This window comes from Somniosus microcephalus, chromosome 14, assembly GCF_052327205.1.
Source record: "Somniosus microcephalus isolate GS21.2 chromosome 14, FLI_Smic_1.0, whole genome shotgun sequence".
In the NCBI taxonomy this organism is placed as follows: Eukaryota; Metazoa; Chordata; class Chondrichthyes; order Squaliformes; family Somniosidae; genus Somniosus; species Somniosus microcephalus.
This window is the reverse complement of record NC_141000.1, coordinates 4,121,913-4,144,487: the sequence shown is the minus strand read 5'-3', so window position 1 is coordinate 4,144,487 and position 22,575 is coordinate 4,121,913. Positions and strand designations below refer to the sequence as shown.

General features: G+C 49.7%; 1 protein-coding gene across 3 annotated transcripts in view; it reads left to right on the top strand.

The window, feature by feature from the left end:
- Positions 1–22,132, top strand: part of mbtps2 (membrane-bound transcription factor peptidase, site 2) — a 38,946-nt gene extending 16,814 nt beyond the window's left edge. For 2 of the 3 annotated variants that reach the window (XM_086006148.1, XM_086006147.1), the window contains 5 exons: positions 2,587–2,767; positions 5,028–5,122; positions 6,648–6,843; positions 7,946–8,021; positions 14,835–17,079. In XM_086006148.1, the coding sequence (XP_085862274.1) occupies positions 2,587–2,767; positions 5,028–5,122; positions 6,648–6,843; positions 7,946–8,021; positions 14,835–15,057 (771 nt within the window). In that variant the 3' untranslated portion in view covers positions 15,058–17,079. Of the gene's footprint in view, positions 1–2,586; positions 2,768–5,027; positions 5,123–6,647; positions 6,844–7,945; positions 8,022–14,834; positions 17,080–21,993 lie in introns of those variants that run through there. The other variant, XM_086006149.1, reaches the window with a different exon arrangement.
- Positions 22,133–22,575: the final 443 nt, after the last annotated feature.

Here is a 22,575-nt window from a genome sequence, read left to right as displayed (position 1 = left end):
CACACAGCAAGCTCCCACAATCAGCAATGTGATAATGACCAGATAATCTGTTTTTAGTGATGTTGGTTGAGGGATAAATATTGGCCAGGACACCGGGGAGAACTCCCCCTGCTCTTCTTCGAAATAGTGGCTGTGTGATCTTTGTCTATCTGAGAGGCTCCGGTTTAACTTCTCATCCGAAAGACGGCACCTCCAACAGTGTAGCACTCCCTCAGTACTGCACTGGACTGTCAGCCTAGATTATGTGCTCAAGCCATGTGGATGGGGGCTCGAACCCACAACCTTCTGATTCATAGAAACATAGAAGATAGGAGCAGGAGTAGGCCATTCGGCCCCTCGAGCCTGCTCCGCCATTCAATGAGATCATGGCTGATCATCCAAACTCAGTACCCGGTCCCTGCTTTCTCCCCATATCCCTTGATCCCTTTAGCCTTAAGAAATATATATAACTCCTTTTTGAATATATTTAATGAATTGGCCTCTACTGCCTTCTGTGGTAGAGAATTCCACAGGTTCACCACTCTCTGGGTGAAGAAATTCCTCCTCATCTCTGTCCTAAATGGCTTACCCCTTATCCTTAGACTGTGACCCCTGGTTCTGGACTCCCCGCCATCGGGAACATCCTCCCTGCATCTAGTCTGTCTAGTCCTGTTAGAATTTTAAAAGTTTCAATGAGATCCCCTCTCATTCTTCTAAACTCCAGCGAGTACAAGCCCAATCGTCCCAATCTCTCCTCATACGTCATTCCTGCCATCCCAGGTATCAGCCTGGTGAATCTTCGCTGAACTCCTTCCATGGCAAGAACATCCTTCCTCCGATAAGGCAACCAAAACTGCACACAATACTCAGGGTGTGGTCTCACCAAGGCCCTGTACAACTGCAGCAAGACATCCTTGTTCCTGTACAGTGATTCAGAGGCAAGAGTGCTGAAGTAGTGGAATATCACAGGGCAGTGCCCCCTTTAAGGATTTGCTAATGCCAGCCTCCCAAATCTTTACTACCAAACCACAGACCAATCCTTAGTTCTGTTTATCAGCAACAGGGATTTTACTGCCTTGTAGTGAAAGCACAAGTGTTTTTTTTCCCCATACTTACTGAACCAGTTTAAGGACTTGCTCCATTTTCCTGTTGCTGTCCCTGAATCAAATTGGTGTCGATTAGAAGGCAACGGAACAAGGACATGGTTGGGGCATTGAGCTGACTCGCTGTACCGACCGTGAACTCTTCATAAAGAGATCGGCCAGCTTTCTCCCGAATCTCCAAAAGTAAATTCAGCAAAACTGCAGAATATTTCATCTGTCCTTCTGCCTTCTGCATTTTCCAAGCAAAATCCCTGATGCTTGCAAAGACCCACCAATTTACGAGGCATAAATTGCCAATCTGTGTGTGTCCTCACAGACCTCGATGCTGGTCATTTATCTCGTTGCTGTTTGTCGAACCTCGACTGCCGCAGATTACTGCTGCTGCTCCACTTCCCGACAGAACATCAGTGACTCCTCTTCAAAAGTAACGCACTTTGGGATACGTTGAGGACGTGAAAGGTGCTATATAAATGCAAGTTTGTTCGTAACTAATACTCAAATCAGCCCATTCACATCTCGCCATCTGTGTAACTCAAACTACAGAGTTGAATTTCTTTGTCAGAATTACAGTCGCCTTGGATTTGATCATCTTCAGTTGCCACTACTAAGATTGATTAGGAAATAAAAACACTTTTGCAATAATTAAATAGCTACCCTTAGTTTGTTGGCCAACCAAATGTAATGCTTTTCTGTGCCTAGCATTGACCTACTTTGAGGGTTGAAGTGGATGAACCAGGTGAGCACCTCGTCCCTCGGGTGCGTGGCCTGTCAAAGTTCTGCAAACCCAGGGGCAGCAGAACATCTTTGACAAAGGGTTTAATGTTCTTGTTCTCACCTTCATTCGTACAAGTAAGTTGCTACTCTTTGGTACCATTGACTTCACGACTTGCACAGGAGCAGGCCATTCAGCCCCTCGAGCCTGTTCTGCCATTCAATTAGATCATGGCTGATCTGTATCGTAACTCTATGTACCTGCCTTGATTCTGTAACCCTTAATACCCTCGCCTAATAAACATCTATCGGTCTCAGTTTTGAAATGTTCAATTGACCCCCAGCCTCGACAGCTTTTTGGGGGAGAGAGTTCCAGATTTCCACCCCCCTTTGTGTGAAGAAGTGCTTCCTGACATCACCCTTGAGCTACCTAGCTCTAATTTTAAGGTTGTGCCCCTTGTTCTGGACTCCCCTACCAGAGGAAATAGTTTCTCTCTATCTACCCTCTCAAATTCTTTAATCATCTGAAACACCTCAATTCAATCACCCCTTAATCTTCTATACTCGAGGGAACACAAGCCCAGTCTGTGCAACAATTCCTGAGGTGCGGTGCCCTGAACTGAATGCAGATGGGGGTCTGTCCAGAGCTTTATATAACTAACATCACTTCCACCCCTTTGTATTCCAGCCCCCTTTGACTTGTCCACAAACACGACATTCAACAGATGTGTGGTGTGGCACAGGCGAGAGAAACTGTCGATATGTTCAATCACATTTACCTTCTGTTTTCCAGAATTCCCCTGCCAGTGGACCCAGAGGGCTGTTCGCGGGCGACCTCGTTAAATATGTGGAAAACTGTTCAGTTTACAGTGTGGAAGATTGGCACAAGTGCGTTGAAGAGATCTCGGTGAAACCACAGACTGGATACTGTATTAACGAGGCAACCCTGCAGCACCTGAGCTCCGTCGGTCGAGGTACTGATTGATGTGCAATGCTCAGTTGGGTATAGACTGGAGATAAAAATATAAAATGCTGCAAACCCTCAGCAGGCCAGGCAGCATCTGTGGAGAGAGAAACAGAGGCAACGTTTGAAGTTGATGCCCTTTCAACAGAACTGGAAGATGTTAGAGATGAACAGTTTTTAAGCAACTGCAGAGCCTGGGGAAAGCGCAGCAGTGAAAACAAAAGGGAAGGTCTGTGTTAGGGTGGAAGTCAGGAATGAGTAAATGACAAAAGGATGATAGTGCGAGGTAATGGGACAAGTAAAGAAAGAAAAGCTGGGTCCAGAGGAGGTAAGCATGGAAAATCTGGCAAAGTGAAGGCTCCTGTGGCCTGGGAATGTGGTGGAAGAAAGGCAGGTAGACCCCTGGGGTGTGGACATTAACAATGAGTTTAACAACTTGAGATCTGAACCTACTGCTTCCATTTTCTCTCAGCCAGCAGGTGCTGGTAATGGGGGACGGCTGTTCCAGAGCCACTGGGAGTGGAGGGGGTGTGGGCTGGTGCTTGGGGTGGAGGGCCCTCGTCGGTACACGGCCGGCGAGGTGGTCCACACCCCTGGGGTCCACCTGCCTTCCTTCCGCCACATTCCCGGGCCACGGCAACCCTCTCTGCTTTGTCAGATTGTCCATGCTTCTCTCCCCCTCTGCTATTGTGCTGTAACCATTTACACTTACCGAGGCCTCGTCTGGCCTCTCAGGCGGACGTAAAAGATTCCATGGCTTTATTTGAAGAAGAGCACGGGAGTTATCCCTGGTGCCCTGCCCAATATTTATCCCTCAATCAACATCACTAAAACAGATTATCTGGTCATTTATGTCATTGCCACTTGTGGGATCTTGCTGTTCGCAGATTGGCTGCTGCATTTGCCCTACAGTACAACAGTGACTAAATTCAGAAGTAAGCAATTGGTTGAGACATTCCGGGGCCGTGAACGGTGCTATATAACATTTAAGGGGAGACTTGATTCAGACATGAGGGATACGGGTGAAGGGTGGGAAGAGGTCATTAGAGTGGGAGTATAAGCACGGGCATAGACCAGTTGGGCCGAATGGCCTTTTTCTGTGCTGTAGATTCTGTGTAATAAATTGCCATGTTCCCATCTAGCGTGGTCAATGCCTATGTCAACTTGCAAGGCTGTAATTGCACTCTCCACCCAGTGGAGGGAGTCCTCTACTGCGCTGCATTTGCTTCTCACGCTGCAGTCTGTACACTGAAGACCAGTGGTTAGTTGGCCACCTCTGTTCTGTCTGTATTCGTGACCCTGAGGCCCCTGTGGCTCGCCACGTTACCCCCCCCTGCTCCCTCTCTGACCTCTGTGTCCCCGGCCTCGTACTCTCTTCCAACCAAGCTCAGTGCAAGCTTCAGGAACAGTATCTCCTCCGGCCTGAACATGGACTGAAGTAACTTCCAACTTGTGCTGCCCCCCGCGCTTTAAAATCCGTTCTAATTTCACACCTGGCCCCCATTTCCCCAGGCCTCCCAGTTCCTTAGCGATTCACCTCTCTTTTACTTCTTCAATGCTTCTGCCTATTACTTGACTTGATGGTCTGTTACATCATTCCACGGATGCTTGTGTGTGTGGTTTTTATATCTATATATATATATATTCCCCCTCCCGTTTTTTCTGGATATGTTAATGTTCATGTCGGTCTGTTACTTTTGCGTTCTTATGGGTCTGCACTCGGAACATTAGTCTGTCCACTCCCATATGAACAGGAGTAGGCCCGTCCCTCGAGCCTGTTCCGCCTCTCCGTAGATGCACACTGACCTACCCAAGTGTTCCCAGCATTTTCCGCCTTGGTTTGTTTTCCAGGAGCCATTTTGCTTCGGACTTAGCTTGCGTCCAGTTTGAGAAAGCGAAGCGGGAATATGACAGCGACATTGGCCATCCGCTCCCTCCCCCATTCACACATGCTCATGCTAAGGCCTTGACGCATAGTGACAGGAAGTTGTTCGGGATCCTTTCTCTTCAAACTCTCAAGCCTGGAACACGTGACCTCTCCCAGCCCTCACATGCCTGTGTCTGTTGTCTGAGCAGTGTGTTAACCGCACTCGTACCTGACCAGGTATGCTGCTCTTCTCAGATTTGACCTTGGAATGTCTTTAAAACTGACCAGCTAGATTTATTTTTTAACGACAGTCTCCCAAGTATTTCAGAAACTATGTTACAAGACCTAGAGCTTACTCCGAGCACTGACTCAATGCAGTAAAATGACCTTTTCTTCTCTACAGCGTACAGGAGGCTCGATGGAACCACCGAGTGTTGCAGCAACAACAGCCTTGTGGATATTTGCTTCTCTTACCGTGGCAACTTGCGAATCCCCCAGGTGAGGCTCTACAAACCCCATTCTCACTGGACTAAGCAGCTGTTTAACAAACACGCTCTGTTTGATTGCCACAGAAATCCGCAGCCTGCCGTCTTTACACAAAATCAATGTTTCCACGGGCAATATTGTGACCTGAACTCGACTGAAAGGAAAAGATTTGAATAGGTAACAGGAAAATGCTGGTTCGGTGACAACCACTATCGAGATCTGGGCCTAGCTTTTCCGATTAGCTTATTGTAATCCTGGCAGTAACACATTTAAAGTGAATGGGTCAGTCCTGGCATTAAGTGACACAGTGCAAAATCTGGGTTTTTAACTCGACAATATATAGTGAGCTATACAGCGAGTAGAATACACTATTGGGTGCAGTTTATACCATGGGTATGATACGGTATTAGGTGCTGTATATATGAGCAAGGGTCTCTCTCTCTGGGCGAGCATCTCTGTCTCTCTCTCTCTGGGCAAGGGTCCCTCCCCCCCCACCTCTCTCTGTCTCTCTCCCCCTCTCTCTCACCCGCCCCCCCCCACGCTCCCTCTCTGGGCGAGGGTCTCTCTGTGCGAGGGTGTCTCTCACTTTCCCTCTCTCACTCTCTCTGGGCAAGGGTCCCACTCTCTCGCTGGGCAAGGCTCTCTCTCTCTCCACCCCCCCCCCCCGCCCCTGCCAGGCGAGGGTCCCTCTCTCTCTTTCACGCTTTTCTCACGAACTGGCAAAGCGAGCGCATCCAGCTCCTCTGCCCAGTGAAGGTTCCACGTCGGCCGCAGGAAGATCTTTTGCCCTGAGGAGCAATGTATAAAACCACACTGTTGAGTCAATGATTGAAACCAGGACTACGAGGCTTCTGCCAAGTTCTCCCCAGCACTCTGTGGAATGCTTTTAACTGCATCGAAACGGTTTCATGCACCATTTCCTGCCCCTCCCTGGCACTAAGGATCACATAACTTGCTCTGCCACTGGTCCGTGTGGTTAATGCAGCCTAACTGGTTGGAATGAATATGAATCCTAATTGCCCTCCAGCAGCTTTCAGGAGGATATGCTGCACTGGATTTAGCCAACTGTAGAACCAACAGCCATCCCCTCCCTCTCTCTTCCCCCCACCCCTTCCCTCTCCGCTCCCGCCCTCCCCCGTCCCCATCCAGCAACACACACACAGCTTTGGTGCACCCAAGCGTTTGTAACATCACTGGAATTTAATACACCACACGATCCCACAACCTAACAGGTCAACGGAGCTGCTGATAGGGTGAGGTGGACCACCTACACTGACCATGGGGAACTGCATGGGGTTGGGCAGGGGGGGAGGGGGTTCCAAAAAGGACATTGAAACACTGGAGAAAGTGTAGAACAGATCTACAAGAGTTGTTACCAGATTTGAGAGGATGCAACTATGGAAAAGAGAAGCCCAGATAAAGGTCTTTAAAATGATGAAGGGGCTCGATAGGCGACTAGGGCTGAATTACCCCCTGCCTGCATGCTGTGTATGACCCGCTGCGCCTCACTCTCCCTCCTGTGTTTTTGTGTTTGCAGTATGTTTGTCTAGCGGCCAGGAAAGCCATTGAATCTAGCCAGGTGTGTCAGAGGAACGCGGACTGTCAGAAGAAGTTCGTGCCCAGCCTATGTGTGAAACCCTCTGTCGAAAACCAAACCAGGCTGATCAGAATCAAGCACTCGTCTCCCATGGATATGTTATTTGTCGGACACCCTGTGCATCTTCAGTATGCAGGTCTGCAGCATTAAATAGAAATGTGTAAACATCAATTTACGCTTCAGTAAGGATCAACAATGGCGTCTAGTAGAATGTGTAACAGACCAGGCCCCGTTATCCCCTCCGCTGGAATTTCAGGTGGATATTTTAAGGGGGATTTTGGCATGCCAGAAATAAAACTAGAGCAGCAATTTGTACCCTGGTAATAGAGCCAAAGCTCTCATGCTTTTCCTCATTGTCACTTTGCGTGCCTAACAAAAGTAGAGCTGTATAGAAAGAAAGGCTTTCATTTATATATTCATTTATATGCAATTATATGCAAAAACAAAACTTCCCCAGAGAGACATTGGGAAGACCAAAGCCATCACTCTTAGCCACTGCCACAGAATCCTCTCCCTCGCAACTAACTTTACCCATTGTAACCAGACCAACAATTTTATAACTTGATGTCAGTCAAGCACAATGCATCATATCCTATTGATGCTCACCGTGCTATTGCTGGCGGTGTGGGCCTCGCGGGCTGGCGGTGTGGGCCTCGCGGGCTGGCGGTGTGGGCCTCGCGGGCTGGCGGTGTGGGCCTCGCGGGCTGGCGGTGTGGGCCTCGCGGGCTGGCGGTGTGGGCCCTCGCGGGCTGGCGGTGTGGGCCCTCGCGGGCTGGCGGTGTGGGCCTCGCGGGCTGGCGGTGTGGGCCCTCGCGGGCTGGCGGTGTGGGCCCTCGCGGGCTGGCGGTGTGGCCCTCGCGGGCTGGCGGTGTGGGCCTCGCGGGCTGGCGGTGTGGGCCTCGCGGGCTGGCGGTGTGGGCCCTCGCGGGCTGGCGGTGTGGGCCCTCGCGGGCTGGCGGTGTGGGCCTCGCGGGCTGGCGGTGTGGGCCTCGCGGGCTGGCGGTGTGGGGCTGGCAGTGTGGGCCTCGCAGGCTGGCGGTATTGCCCTCGCGGGCTGGCGGTGTGGGGCTGGCGGTGTGGGCCTCGCGGGCTGGCGGTGTGGGGCTGGCAGTGTGGGCCTCGCAGGCTGGCGGTATTGCCCTCGCGGGCTGGCGGTGTGGGCCCTCGCGGGCTGATATGTCCATTTTATGCTCTTGATGTGCTTCCTGTGATGATGATATGTGTCTCTTTGTTCGCAGTGAGCCTCACCAACTACATGCCACGGTTTGGTTTTCTACACCTGGACATCCCTATAGTGATTGAAACTTTTTGCAAGTATCCTTTTCTTATCAGAAGCACACAGCTGCCGCGAGGGGTGAATGGAAATGTGTTTGAAGTGCTCAGAATAAGTTGAGTGCACATGAGAAGGGTTTGTTTTGATCTGCCGCAGTCTGCTCCAAATACCAGAGCTGGAGCTTTACCCAGCACCTCTCATCTGTGCAATTGCCCCATGCTGCCAGGCTTGTGGGCTTCATCCGTATCCCAGAAATTCCCAGGCCAAGGAGAATACCTCAGTCTATGGGATGCCTGTGCCTTGTGCTTCAGTGTCCCGGTGCAGTTTGTCAAATCCTGTTCTCCCTCAACCACCTGCCTCTAAATTAAGAGTTATGTCATTGTTGTCATGGTATCATAGCACAGAAGGAGACCATTCAGGCCATCGTGCTTGTGCCAGTGCCAGTTCTTTAACTGGAGCTGCCTACTCTAATCCCATATCCCTACCCTTTCCCCCGTGTCCTTTTATAGTCTTCCTTTTCAAGTACTTATCCAATTCCCTTTTAAACAGTGTTTAGTCTCTGCCTCAATAGGCCCTGTGGTAAAGCTTTCCGTGTTCTGATAACGCTCGGTGTGAAAACATTTCTTCGAACCTCCCGCTTTACAATTCCAATGATAATCCTCAGTCTGTGTCCCCTTGTTACTCATTCACCAACTAATGCAAACAATCTTTCACCATTTACTCTCTCAAACCCTTTCATCATTTTGAAAGCCTCTATCAGAGTCCCTTAATCCTCTCAGTACTGTTGTAAACTGCTTTACCCCTTCTTTGCTTTGATTTTTCCCGCCACCCACCTCCTCTTGCCCCCTGTCTTACCTGGTCAAACCCCCCCCCACCGCCGCTCTGTGAGTACTTGTTCCCTGGTCTGTGGTGTTGTGTGTAATTTACCTCCTAAATCGCTGTGCTCGTCCGCATCATCAGTATACAGCGCTCTATATCAATCTGACAGCTTCAGTCTCCCAAAACACTGCCTCTTGTCTCCTCTCCCGCCCGGGAGATGGTCACCACCTCTCTTCCTCTGCCTCTCTTTTCTTTCCTGCTCCTGTGTGTCTCCAGTTGTCTCTCAAGCTCAACAACTTTTGACTTGAGTCCTCCCTGGAGACCCTCCTTACACCTGTGGTTGTCCTCGACAGTCTTGATTTCCAGGAACTCTCCCATCACGCAAGTTCTGCGCAACACAGATTGGCACCGTCCTGCCACACTAAAGAGACTCGGAAACTAAAGTATCTCCAGCCCACCCGCACCACTGTGCTGAGCTCCAGCTCCAGTCAAACTCACTCGACTGATTGTGCTGCCTTCTCTCTCCACTGGCTTCTGGCTGCTCATCATCCATTGTTACGCCATTTAATAATTGGAGGAGAAACCCTCTGTTGCAGCTTTGAAATGGGGCACTGATCGTTTGGGGATTGCACTATTTGATAGTTAACTGGGTTTGGGTTGTCTTTTTTTAAAAGCTGTTAAGAAAAATATTAGAACTAGATTAGATTGTGTAGTCAGCTGGCAGTTAGGGCAGTATGGTAGTTTATTGGTTACTAGCTGGGGGAGCCCGGCGGTGCCGAGGCTTTCTCGAGGGCATGTTGTTGTTGGAAGAGAGAGAGGGAGCGACTGGGGGGAAGAGAGAGAGGGAAGGAGAGAGAGAGAGAGAGAGGGAAGGAGAGAGAGAGAGGGAAGGAGAGAGAGAGAGGGAAGGAGAGAGAGAGAAGGAGAGAGGGGGGGAAGGAGAGAGAGAGAGAGAGGGGGAAGGAGAGAGAGAGAGATGGAAGGAAAGAGAGAGAGAGATGGAAGGAGAGAGAGACGGAAGGAGAGAGAGGGAAGGAGAAAGAGAGGGAAGGAGAGAGAGAGACAGAGAGAGAGAGGGAAGGAGAGAGAGATTGGGAGTGTGAGAGAGAGATTGGGAGTGTGAGAGAGAGATTGGGAGTGTGAGAGAGAGATTGGGAGTGAGAGAGAGAGAGATTGGGAGTGAGAGAGAGATTGGGAATGTGAGAGAGAGAGATTGGGAGTGTGAGAGAGAGAGATTGGGAGTGAGAGAGAGAGAGATTGGGAGTGTGAGAGAGAGATTGGGAGTGAGAGAGAGAGAGATTGGGAGTGAGAGAGAGAGACTGGGAGTGTGAGAGAGATTGGGAGTGAGAGAGAGAGAGAGAGACTGGGAATGTGTGAGAGAGAGACTGGGAATGTGTGAGAGAGAGACTGGGAATGTGTGAGAGAGAGATTGGGAGTGTGAGAGAGAGATTGGGAGTGTGAGAGAGAGAGATTGGGAGTGTGAGAGAGAGAGATTGGGAGTGTGAGAGAGAGAGATTGGGAGTGTGAGAGAGAGAGATTGGGAGTGTGAGAGAGAGAGAGAGATTGGGAGTGTGAGAGAGAGAGATTGGGAGTGTGAGAGAGAGAGAGAGATTGGGAGTGTGAGAGAGAGAGATTGGGAGTGTGAGAGAGAGAGATTGGGAGTGTGAGAGAGAGAGAGATTGGGAGTGTGAGAGAGAGAGATTGGGAGTGTGAGAGAGAGAGAGAGAGAGATTGGGAGTGTGAGAGAGAGAGATTGGGAGTGTGAGAGAGATTGGGAGTGTGAGAGAGAGAGAGAGAGAGATTGGGAGTGTGAGAGAGAGAGATTGGGAGTGTGAGAGAGAGATTGGGAGTGTGAGAGAGAGAGAGATTGGGAGTGTGAGAGAGAGATTGGGAGTGTGAGAGAGAGATTGGGAGTGTGAGAGAGAGAGAGAGATTGGGAGTGTGAGAGAGAGATTGGGAGTGTGAGAGAGAGAGAGATTGGGAGTGTGAGAGAGAGAGAGATTGGGAGTGTGAGAGAGAGAGAGATTGGGAGTGTGAGAGAGAGAGATTGGGAGTGTGAGAGAGAGAGATTGGGAGTGTGAGAGAGAGAGATTGGGAGTGTGAGAGAGAGAGAGATTGGGAGTGTGAGAGAGAGAGAGATTGGGAGTGTGAGAGAGAGAGAGATTGGGAGTGTGAGAGAGAGAGAGAGATTGGGAGTGTGAGAGAGAGATTGGGAGTGTGTGAGAGAGAGAGATTGGGAGTGTGAGAGAGCGAGAGATTGGGAGTGTGAGAGAGCGAGAGATTGGGAGTGTGAGAGAGAGAGAGATTGGGAGTGTGTGAGAGAGAGAGAGATTGGGAGTGTGTGAGAGAGAGAGAGATTGGGAGTGTGTGAGAGAGAGAGAGATTGGGAGTGTGTGAGAGAGAGAGAGATTGGGAGTGTGAGAGAGAGAGATTGGGAGTGAGAGAGAGAGAGAGATTGGGAGTGTGTGAGAGAGAGAGAGATTGGGAGTGTGTGAGAGAGAGAGAGAGATTGGGAGTGTGTGAGAGAGAGAGAGATTGGGAGTGTGAGAGAGAGAGATTGGGAGTGAGAGAGAGAGAGAGATTGGGAGTGTGTGAGAGAGAGAGAGATTGGGAGTGTGAGAGAGAGAGAGATTGGGAGTGTGTGAGAGAGAGAGAGATTGGGAGTGTGAGAGAGAGAGAGATTGGGAGTGTGAGAGAGCGAGAGATTGGGAGTGAGAGAGAGAGAGAGATTGGGAGTGTGTGAGAGAGAGAGAGATTGGGAGTGTGAGAGAGAGATTGGGAGTGTGTGAGAGAGAGAGAGATTGGGAGTGTGAGAGAGCGAGAGATTGGGAGTGTGAGAGAGAGAGAGAGATTGGGAGTGTGAGAGAGAGAGAGATTGGGAGTGTGAGAGAGAGAGATTGGGAGTGTGTGAGAGAGCGAGAGATTGGGAGTGTGAGAGAGCGAGAGATTGGGAGTGTGAGAGAGAGAGAGATTGGGAGTGTGTGAGAGAGAGAGAGATTGGGAGTGTGAGAGAGAGAGATTGGGAGTGTGTGAGAGAGAGAGAGATTGGGAGTGTGAGAGAGAGAGATTGGGAGTGAGAGAGAGAGAGATTGGGAGTGTGAGAGAGAGAGATTGGGAGTGTGTGAGAGAGAGAGAGATTGGGAGTGTGAGAGAGAGAGAGAGATTGGGAGTGTGTGAGAGAGAGAGAGATTGGGAGTGTGAGAGAGCGAGAGATTGGGAGTGTGAGAGAGAGAGAGATTGGGAGTGTGTGAGAGAGAGAGAGATTGGGAGTGTGTGAGAGAGAGAGAGATTGGGAGTGTGTGAGAGAGAGAGAGATTGGGAGTGTGAGAGAGAGAGATTGGGAGTGAGAGAGAGAGAGATTGGGAGTGTGAGAGAGAGAGATTGGGAGTGTGAGAGAGAGAGATTGGGAGTGTCACTGGACTAGCAATCAAGAGGCCTGGACTGATGAGCCACAGAATGACCCAGAAATTCGGGTCGGAGGCTTCCCGCAGGTGCAAGCACCCGACCTGCACTTACCTACTGCGCCGGCCGTTGAGCTGTGGGCCCCCGTGGGATTCCGATCCTGGGCCTGCTCCAACTGCCGGCGCGCAGTGCTTGCGTATCCCAGGGGCGCAGTTAGTTCGAAGCGGGCCATGGAGAGCCAATCGGAGCAGGGAATGCTTCATTCATAAGTTTGACAGGAAGAGCTGTCATCATGGCCCCGACGGAAACTTGGCTGAGGGGTGATGACACCTTACACTTAAATGAAGCCTCCCCGCCTGGCTATACTTTCCACCACTTGCCCCGCTCAGACCGCCGTGGTGACGGTGTGGCTTTCATCACCAAATCACACCTTGGTCTGTCCCCTACTCCTCTGGCACTTTCTCCTCCTTTGAGCATCTCACCTTGTTCCACCCCCTCACCTCTCATTTAAAATTCTCGTTCTCTACCGCCCACCCAAGTACGATAAAAAATGTTATCACCAAGATATCCTCACTGCTTTCCTCCCTCAGCCTCTGCACCAAACAACTTCTCATCCTCGGTGATTTCAATCTCCATCTCAATTCATCATGCTCTCTCTGCTCGGAGTTCACTAGCCTCCTATACTTCCTTAATCTCTCCCTCCATGTGAACTCCCCAACCCATATTCACAGCCACCCCCTCGACCTTGCTATCTCTCGTGGCCTCGCTACTCCCACCGTGTCAATTGAAGATAAGGCCATCTCTGACCACTTCCTTCTATCGCTTTCCACCCACATCCCCCTTCCCCCACCCAACCCTACTTCCTTCTGTGTCTGCCCTTGGAAAAAACTCTCTTCCCACACTCTCACAGCTGCACTTATGAAATCCCAACTGTCCAGCTTTTGGCCCTCCAGTCACCACGACGTTTCTGCAGCTGCCGATCTGCTCAACCACACCCTTACCACCACCTTTGATGCCCTACTCCCTATTAAAACCATTACTCGCTCTCACACTGGCCGTTCCCCCAGTATGGCCCTCATCCTCAAGTCCAAGGGACGCAGGCTTGAACGGATATGGCAGACAACTGGTTTAGCCATTCACCGCCAGATCTGGCTGGACCACATAAAGCATTATTGGGTCTGCCAAAATGACATCCTTTGTGAATGTGACAAAGGTAATCTGTCCCTCCTTGTCCATGTCGACCTGTCTGCAGCCTTTGACACAGTTGACCACTCCATCCTCTTCCAACGTCTCTCCGCCGTCATCCAGCTGGGTGGGACTGCACTCGCCTGGTTCCATTCTTATCTATCTAATCATAACCAGAGAATCACCTGTAATGGCTTCTCTTCCCACTCCCGCATCGTTACCTCTGGTGTCCCCCAAGGATCTATCCTTGGCCCCCTCCTATTTCTCATCTACATGTTGCCCCTTGGCGACATCATCCGAAAACACAGTGTCAGTTTCCACATGTACGCTGACGACACCCAGCTCTACCTCACCACCTCTTCTCTCGACCCCTCCACGGTCTCTAAATTGTCAGACTGCTTGTCCGACATACAGTTCTGGATGAGCAGAAATTTCCTCCAATTAAATATTGGGAAGACCGAAGCCATTGTTTTCGGTCCCCGCCACAAACTCCGTTCCCGAGCCACTGACTCCATCCCTCTCCCTAACATCTGTCTGAGGCTGAACCACACTGTTCGCAACCTTGGTGTCATATTTGACCCTGAAATGAGCTTCCGACCACATATCCGCAGCATTACTAAGACCGCCTACTTCCACCTCCGTAACATCGTCCGTATCTGCCCTTGCCTCAGCTCATCTGCTGCTGAAACCCTCATCCATGCCTTTGTTACCTCCAGACTTGACTATTCCAACGCACTCCTGGCTGGCTCCCACATTTTACCCTACGTAAATTTGAGGTCATCCAAAACTCGGCTGCCCGTGTTCTAACTCGCTCTAAGTCCCATTCACCCATCACCCCCTGTGCTCGCTGACCTCCATTGGCTCCCGGTTAAGCAACGCCTCGATTTCAAAATTCTCATCCTTGTTTTCAAATCCCTCCATGGCTTCACCCCTCCCTATCTCTGTAATCTCCTCCAGCCCCACAACCCCCCCAGATATCTGCGCTCCTCAAATTCTGCCCTCTTGAGCATCCCTGATTATAATCGCGAAACCTTTGGTGGCCGTGCCTTCTGTTACCTGGGCCCTAAGCTCTGGAATTCCCTCCCTAAACCTCTCCACCTCTCTCCCTCTCTCTCCTCCTTTAAGACGCTCCTTAAAACCTACCTCTTTGACCCAAGCTTTTAGCCATTGGTGCTCATTTCTTCTTATGTGGCTCGGTGTCAAATTTTTGTCTTATAAAACTCCTGTGAAGCACCTTGGGACATTTTACTACGTTAAAGACGCTATATAAATACAAGTTGTTGTTGCTGTTGGTTTGTTATAAAAACCCAACTAGTTCAATAAAGATAGGAAGCCTTGCCAACGATACCAATATTCTGAGAATTAATAAATAAAAATGTATCTTTGATCAGATGTGATAATGATGACCAGTTTAGCAATGAGTGATTTCCTTGATTGTACTGTCCCAGATACCTGCTTTCTCTGTCTGGAGCCCTAGCTGTAATCAATGCTGTTCCCTGTTTTGCCCTGGATGGACAGTGGATGTTGAGTTCCTTTTTGGAAGCTACCCTAAGTTCTCTCATTGTAGAGAAACAGAACCGAGACCTGGTTGGATTTTTTATCTTGCTCCTTGGCAGTGCCCTCCTAGCTTCGAATGTGGTTCTGGGACTGTGGATGGTAACCGCTAGGTAGCGCCTTCAACCCCTCCTGGACTGGCGCACACTCGGTGGGTACATCTTCTATCTGTGCCTTCTTGGCACCCCCGCCCTCCACTCTGAGTACATATTGGGAAAATCGCCGAGCACAGTCCAAGATTTTAACAGAGAAAGAAAACCACGGGCTGTGCCCATGAGATTTTGCGCCGACTGTTCCGCCGGGCGAGGCTCCTTGCCGGGAGCGTACAATCGGAAAACCTGCTGCATAGCCGTCGTGCTGTATCGCCGTCGTGCAGTATCGCGTGCTGTGTCGTATTGTGACTTTAAATCCCGAGCAGTGATGGAATATGTGTTTGACGCTTGCCACTACCTTTTCAGACTGATAATTTCATTTGGAAACTCCTCTCGAAGTATCCTGTCGAATGTCAGCAAGCACCAAGTACTCACTTTGGTGCCCAGGACGTGCGGCTAAAAAGTGCTTCATTCTGAACATACCTGTGAATCAAGGGGCCCCTACAGGAGAAGGGTATCGGTCTAACAAACGTGCAACTGGGTCTGAAACCGCTGCTGACCGAAGTCAGAATCAAAAGTAACTGCTTCTGATGACTGCTGGTGTGCAGCACTTGTCAACAATACGTATCCGTTTATACCACTCGTTCTGTGCAATGTATTTCTGATTCTGCGCTCCTTGCATAGCAGCTGTGGCATTGCCCGACATATTTTATCCTCACAGGAATCATTGGGCCCTTTAATAATCATAATAAATTGAACCAAAATTAAATCATGTTCAAATAGAGAGACAATGCTGCCACGGTAGAAACCGAATACTCCATGTGGAAAGTTTTGGCGTGACTTTGATTCCAGTTTGAGTTAAGTGCTTTGACTGGCAGAATAGGGATGGAGTGCTCCAGTACAGTCCATGTGCTGTACAAGTTTCCAGAACGTGATCAGCGGCATGGGATGCACCAGGGTTGAGTGTGTCTGTTTGTCTGAACGCTGATCTATTTTCAGGGCTGATGAACCTATTGTTTCCTTCCATTTCAGCCCTTCTGCATCAACAGATGCCTTTCATTACTAGTTTATTAAATGTCCTTATTTTCTTGCCTTTTCATCATCTTAACTCTGACATTTATTCTTTTATTGTCTTCCCATTGCCTCACTCAGATTAGTTTTTTTTTAACAATTCCCTGCTTATTTGGTTTGCATCTCACTCATCCCAAGAACGTCCTCTCTGATAGGAGTATCGGTCATTTCTCTCCCCACACCATCACTTTTTCATTTTTCCAACGCTCCTAAATGTTTGCTCATCTTTGTTTCTAGTTGTGACCCAGCCTGCGACCCAGCCTGTTCTCTCTACAGATGCTGATGGACCTGCTGTGCATTTCCAGTGTTGTGGGCTTCTGATCTTAGCTCTGTGTTGACAATTTTTCAAAATACTATTCCTGTATGAGAGAGAGAACTTGTGATGCCAATCTTGTGATGTTAAAAGCTGTAACTCCAGATGTGATTCGACGGTTTCATTTATTTTATTTTTCATTGTTGAATGGATGGGTGATGCTGACAAGGCAACATTTAATTCACCATCCCTAGTTACCATGACAACCGAGTGGCTGAAGAGTTAACCACGTGTGGGCTTGACCAGGTAGAGGTGTCCAACTCTCTTCCCTGAAGGATATGAGTGTTTCTGTTGCATTGCTTCAATTCCGTTACAGTGCACCCCGTGTTTTCTCCTCCTCTGTCTGGCTGGCCCCGTAAGCTGGTACCCTCTGGTCTTCGGGCAACAAACTATTGTCCACCCTAACCCAGGTGAGGGAAGGATTACTCCCTCCTCTCTCCGGCAGTGAAATGGTTAGCAAGCAGGTGAAATCATTGGCACATCACTGCCAGCACAATATTGATCCAATGTCCTAAGGCTGCGTTCGGTGGATCTATGGGAGAATATTGTATTTGCACGACACGGTTTAGTGTTTGTCTTGTCCACATAGCTTGTGTTTGTAAAATAAGTGACCCTCTGTTTTGTAATGATGTCGTGCCTGCATTAAATAACATTGTAGCCGCAGTATCTGAGAAAACGTAATTGTGAATTTTAGAGCATGTAATAACTTCTGGCCAACATGTGTGACTGAGAATATCGCCTCCCTTTTCCTTCACTGGTCAGCACAGTTCAGTTTTTCCACAAAGCGTTTTATTATTTTACGCAGAGATTTGTTATTATCAGAAAAGGGTTCTGGAATCAGATTCAAAAGTAACATTCAAAAGGGAACTGGATATCTACTTGAAAAGGAAAAATTTACAGGACTATGGGGAAAGAGCAGGGAGTGGGACTAACTGGACAGCTCATTCACAGAGCCGGCACAGGCACGATGGGCCGAATGGCCGCCTCCTGTGCTGTACGATTCGATGATTCTATTTTAAATATTAAAATGAAAACTGAATGAGGAGTGGCTAAGCATACTTGGTCCAGAGAGTTACCAGGAGCAGATAAAAGGGACACAATCGCTAACACATGAGCAGTTAAAAGCGCAGTCTACGCTAAACACATTAAAACTGGTTCAATGCACATACAGAAACCAATGTAAACCTGCAGTGTGTCATTCCAGTTGGCACAATCAATCCCACTGCCCCACTCTCCCCATAGCCCTGTATCAATCCCAAACTAATCCCACTGCCCCGCTCCCTCCCCATAGCCCTGTATCAATCCCAAACTAATCCCACTGCCCCACTCTCTCCCCATAGCCCTGTATCAATCCAAAACTAATCCCACTGCCCCGCTCTCCCCATAGCCCTGTATCAATCCAAAACTAATCCCACTGCCCCACTCTCCCCATAGCCCTGTATCAATCTAACACTAATCCCACTGCCCCACTCTCCCCATAGCCCTGTATCAATCCAAAACTAATCTCACTGCCCTGCTCTCTCCCCATAGCCCTGTATCAATCCAAAACTAATCTCACTGCCCCGCTCTCTCCCCATAGCCCTGTATCAATCCAAAACTAATCCCACTGCCCCACTCTCCCCATAGCCCTGTATCAATCCAAAACTAATCCCACTGCCTCGCTCTCTCCCCATAGACCTGTATCAATCCAAAACTAATCCCACTGCCCCACTCTCTCCCCATAGCCCTGTATCAATCCAAAACTAATCCCACTGCCCCACTCTCCCCATAGCCCTGTATCAATCCAAAACTAATCCCACTGCCCCACTCTCCCCATAGCCCTGTATCAATCTAACACTAATCCCACTGCCCCACTCTCCCCATAGCCCTGTATCAATCCAAAACTAATCTCACTGCCCTGCTCTCTCCCCATAGCCCTGTATCAATCCAAAACTAATCCCACTGCCCCACTCTCCCCATAGCCCTGTATCAATCCAAAACTAATCCCACTGCCCCACTCTCCCCATAGCCCTGTATCAATCCAAAACTAATCTCACTGCCCTGCTCTCTCCCCATAGCCCTGTATCAATCTAAAACTAATCCCACTGCCCCACTCTCCCCATAGCCCTGTATCAATCCAAAACTAATCTCACTGCCCTGCTCTCTCCCCATAGCCCTGTATCAATCCAAAACTAATCCCACTGCCTCGCTCTCCCCATAGCCCTGTATCAATCCAAAACTAATCCCAGTGCCCCACTCTCCCCATAGCCCTGTATCAATCCAAAACTAATCCCACTGCCCCACTCTCCCCATAGCCCTGTATCAATCCAAAACTAATCCCACTGCCCCACTCTCTCCCCATAGCCCTGTATCAATCCCAAACTAATCCCACTGCCCTGCTCTCTCCCCATAGACCTGTATCAATCCCAAACTAATCCCACTGCCCCACTCTCTCCCCATAGCCCTGTATCAATCCAAAACTAATCCCACTGCCCCGCTCTCTCCCCATAGACCTGTATCAATCCAAAACTAATCCCACTGCCCCACTCTCCCCATAGCCCTGTATCAATCCAAAACTAATCCCACTGCCCCACTCTCCCCATAGACCTGTATCAATCCAAAACTAATCCCACTGCCCCACTCTCCCCATAGCCCTGTATCAATCCAAAACTAATCCCACTGCCCCACTCTCCCCATAGCCCTGTATCAATCCAAAACTAATCCCACTGCCCCGCTCTCTCCCCATAGCCCTGTATCAATCCAAAACTAATCCCACTGCCCCACTCTCTCTCCCCATAGCCCTGTATCAATCCAAAACTAATCCCACTGCCCCACTCTCCCCATAGCCCTGTATCAATCCAAAACTAATCCCACTGCCCTGCTCTCTCCCCATAGCCCTGTATCAATCCAAAACTAATCCCACTGCCCTGCTCTCTCCCCATAGACCTGTATCAATCCAAAACTAATCCCACTGCCCCACTCTCCCCATAGCCCTGTATCAATCCAAAACTAATCCCACTGCCCCGCTCTCTCCCCATAGCCCTATATCAATCCAAAACTAATCCCACTGCCCCGCTCTCTCCCCATAGCCCTGTATCAATCCAAAACTAATCCCACTGCCCTGCTCTCTCCCCATAGACCTGTATCAATCCAAAACTAATCCCAGTGCCCCGCTCTCTCCCCATAGCCCTGTATCAATCCAAAACTAATCCCACTGCCCCGCTCTCTCCCCATAGCCCTGTATCAATCCAAAACTAATCCCACTGCCCTGCTCTCTCCCCATAGCCCTGTATCAATCCAAAACTCATCCCACTGCCCTGCTCTGTCCCCATAGACCTGTATCAATCCAAAACTAATCCCACTGCCCCGCTCTCTCCCCATAGACCTGTATCAATCCAAAACTAATCCCACTGCCCCACTCTCCCCATAGCCCTGTATCAATCCAAAACTAATCCCACTGCCCCGCTCTCTCCCCATAGCCCTGTATCAATCCAAAACTAATCCCACTGCCCTGCTCTCTCCCCATAGACCTGTATCAATCCAAAACTAATCCCACTGCCCCACTCTCCCCATAGCCCTGTATCAATCCAAAACTAATCCCACTGCCCCGCTCTCTCCCCATAGCCCTGTATCAATCCAAAACTAATCCCACTGCCCTGCTCTCTCCCCATAGACCTGCATCAATCCAAAACTAATCCCACTGCCCCACTCTCTCCCCATAGCCGTGTATCAATCCAAAACTAATCCCACTGCCCTGCTCTCCCCATAGCCCTGTATCAATCCCAAACTAATCCCACTGCTCCACTCTCTCCCCATAGCCCTGTATCAATCCAAAACTAATCCCACTGTCCCACTCTCTCCCCATAGCCCTGTATCAATCCAAAACTAATCCCACTGCCCTGCTCTCTCCCCATAGCCCTGTATCAATCCAGAACTAATCCCACTGCCCCGCTCTCTCCCCATAGCCTGTATCAATCCAAAACTAATCCCACTGTCCCACTCTCTCCCCATAGCCCTGTATCAATCCAAAACTAATCCCACTGCCCTGCTCTCTCCCCATAGACCTGTATCAATCCAAAACTAATCCCACTGCCCCACTCTCTCCCCATAGCCGTGTATCAATCCAAAACTAATCCCACTGCCCTGCTCTCTCCCCATAGCCCTGTATCAATCCCAAACTAATCCCACTGCTCCACTCTCTCCCCATAGCCCTGTATCAATCCAAAACTAATCCCACTGCCCTGCTCTCTCCCCATAGCCCTGTATCAATCCAAAACTAATCCCACTGCCCTGCTCTGTCCCCATAGACCTGTATCAATCCAAAACTAATCCCACTGCCCCGCTCTCTCCCCATAGACCTGTATCAATCCAAAACTAATCCCACTGCCCCACTCTCCCCATAGACCTGTATCAATCCAAAACTAATCCCACTGCCCCACTCTCCCCATAGCCCTGTATCAATCCAAAACTAATCCCACTCTCTCCCCATTGCACTGTATCAATCCAAAACTAATCCCACTGCCCTGCTCTCTCCCCATAGCCCTGTATCAATCCAAAACTAACCCACTCTCTCCCCATTGCACTGTATCAATCCAAAACTAATCCCACTGCCCTGCTCTCTCCCCATAGCCCTGTATCAATCCAAAACTAATCCCACTGCCCCACTCTCTCCCCATAGCCCTGTATCAATCCAAAACTAATCCCACTGCCCTGCTCTCTCCCCATAGACCTGTATCAATCCAAAACTAATCCCACTGCCCCGCTCTCTCCCCATAGCCCTGTATCAATCCAAAACTAATCCCACTGCTCCACTCTCCCCATAGACCTGTATCAATCCAAAACTAATCCCACTGCCCCACTCTCCCCATAGCCCTGTATCAATCCAAAACTAATCCCACTCTCTCCCCATTGCACTGTATCAATCCAAAACTAATCCCACTGCCCCGCTCTCTCCCCATAGACCTGTATCAATCCAAAACTAATCCCACTGCCCCGCTCTCTCCCCATAGCCCTGTATCAATCCAAAACTAATCCCACTGCCCCGCTCTCTCCCCATAGCCCTGTATCAATCCAAAACTAATCCCACTGCCTCGTTCTCTCCCCATAGCCCTGTATCAATCCAAAACTAATTCCACTGCCCCACTCTCTCCCCATAGCCCTGTATCAATCCAAAACTAATCCCACTGCCCCGCTCTCTCCCCATAGCCCTGTATCAATCCAAAACTAATCCCACTGCCCCGCTCTCTCCCCATAGCCCTGTATCAATCACAAACTAACCGCACTGCCTCGCTCTTTCCCCATAGACCTGTATCAATCCAAAACTAATTGTGGTAAACCACTGTTATAGTTATCACTGTATATTGTTCTCACTGTTCTCACTGTCACATCACTACACGAGGTCGCCTCTTGTCGCACTGTTATACCTGGGCTGACCACCTCCGACTCCGCCCATTACCTGCCCAGGTATAAAGGTAGCTGACTGGCTAGTATTCCTCCCTGTTGGATCGGATCACCCACGAGGGTGGGCTCTGTTATTTAGCCAATAAAAACCTTCAGTTACGTTCTTAACTCGTCGCCTTTTATTGGACTAATTGATAGGCATATCAATTTTATTGGCTAAATTTTAAAGATGTCTGATAATGAACAGCAACAGCAAGGAGCTCACCCAGCAGCACAGCAACAGCAGCCTCCAGACAACGGGCCACACCAGCCGGCTTGGCTGCAAGCCTTGAAACCACCATACCTGGATCTAAACCCACAGGCACCAAACGCAGCCCTCAACTTCAAACACTGGCTGGACTGCTTCGAATCCTACCTGGAAGAATCCGGCGCCCCGCAGAGATCCAAACTAAGACTTCTGAACGCCCAAGCGAGCCCGAGAGTATACGCACTCATACAGGACACGACTACGTACGAGGCCGCTATCAACCTACTGAAACAGCAGTACCGCAGCCCGGTAAATTACATGTACACCAGGCACCTCCTAAGATCCCGCCCGCAACAGCCAGGAGAGTCTGTAGCTGAATTTTTACGGGCGCTAAGAGCACTCGGCAGGAACTGTGACTTTAAAGCGGTGACGGCTGTTGAAAATACGGAAGATAATATCCGCGATGCCTTTGTGAAAGGCCTACGGTCCGACTACTCACGGCAAAGACTGCTTGAAGCTAAAGACCTCGACCT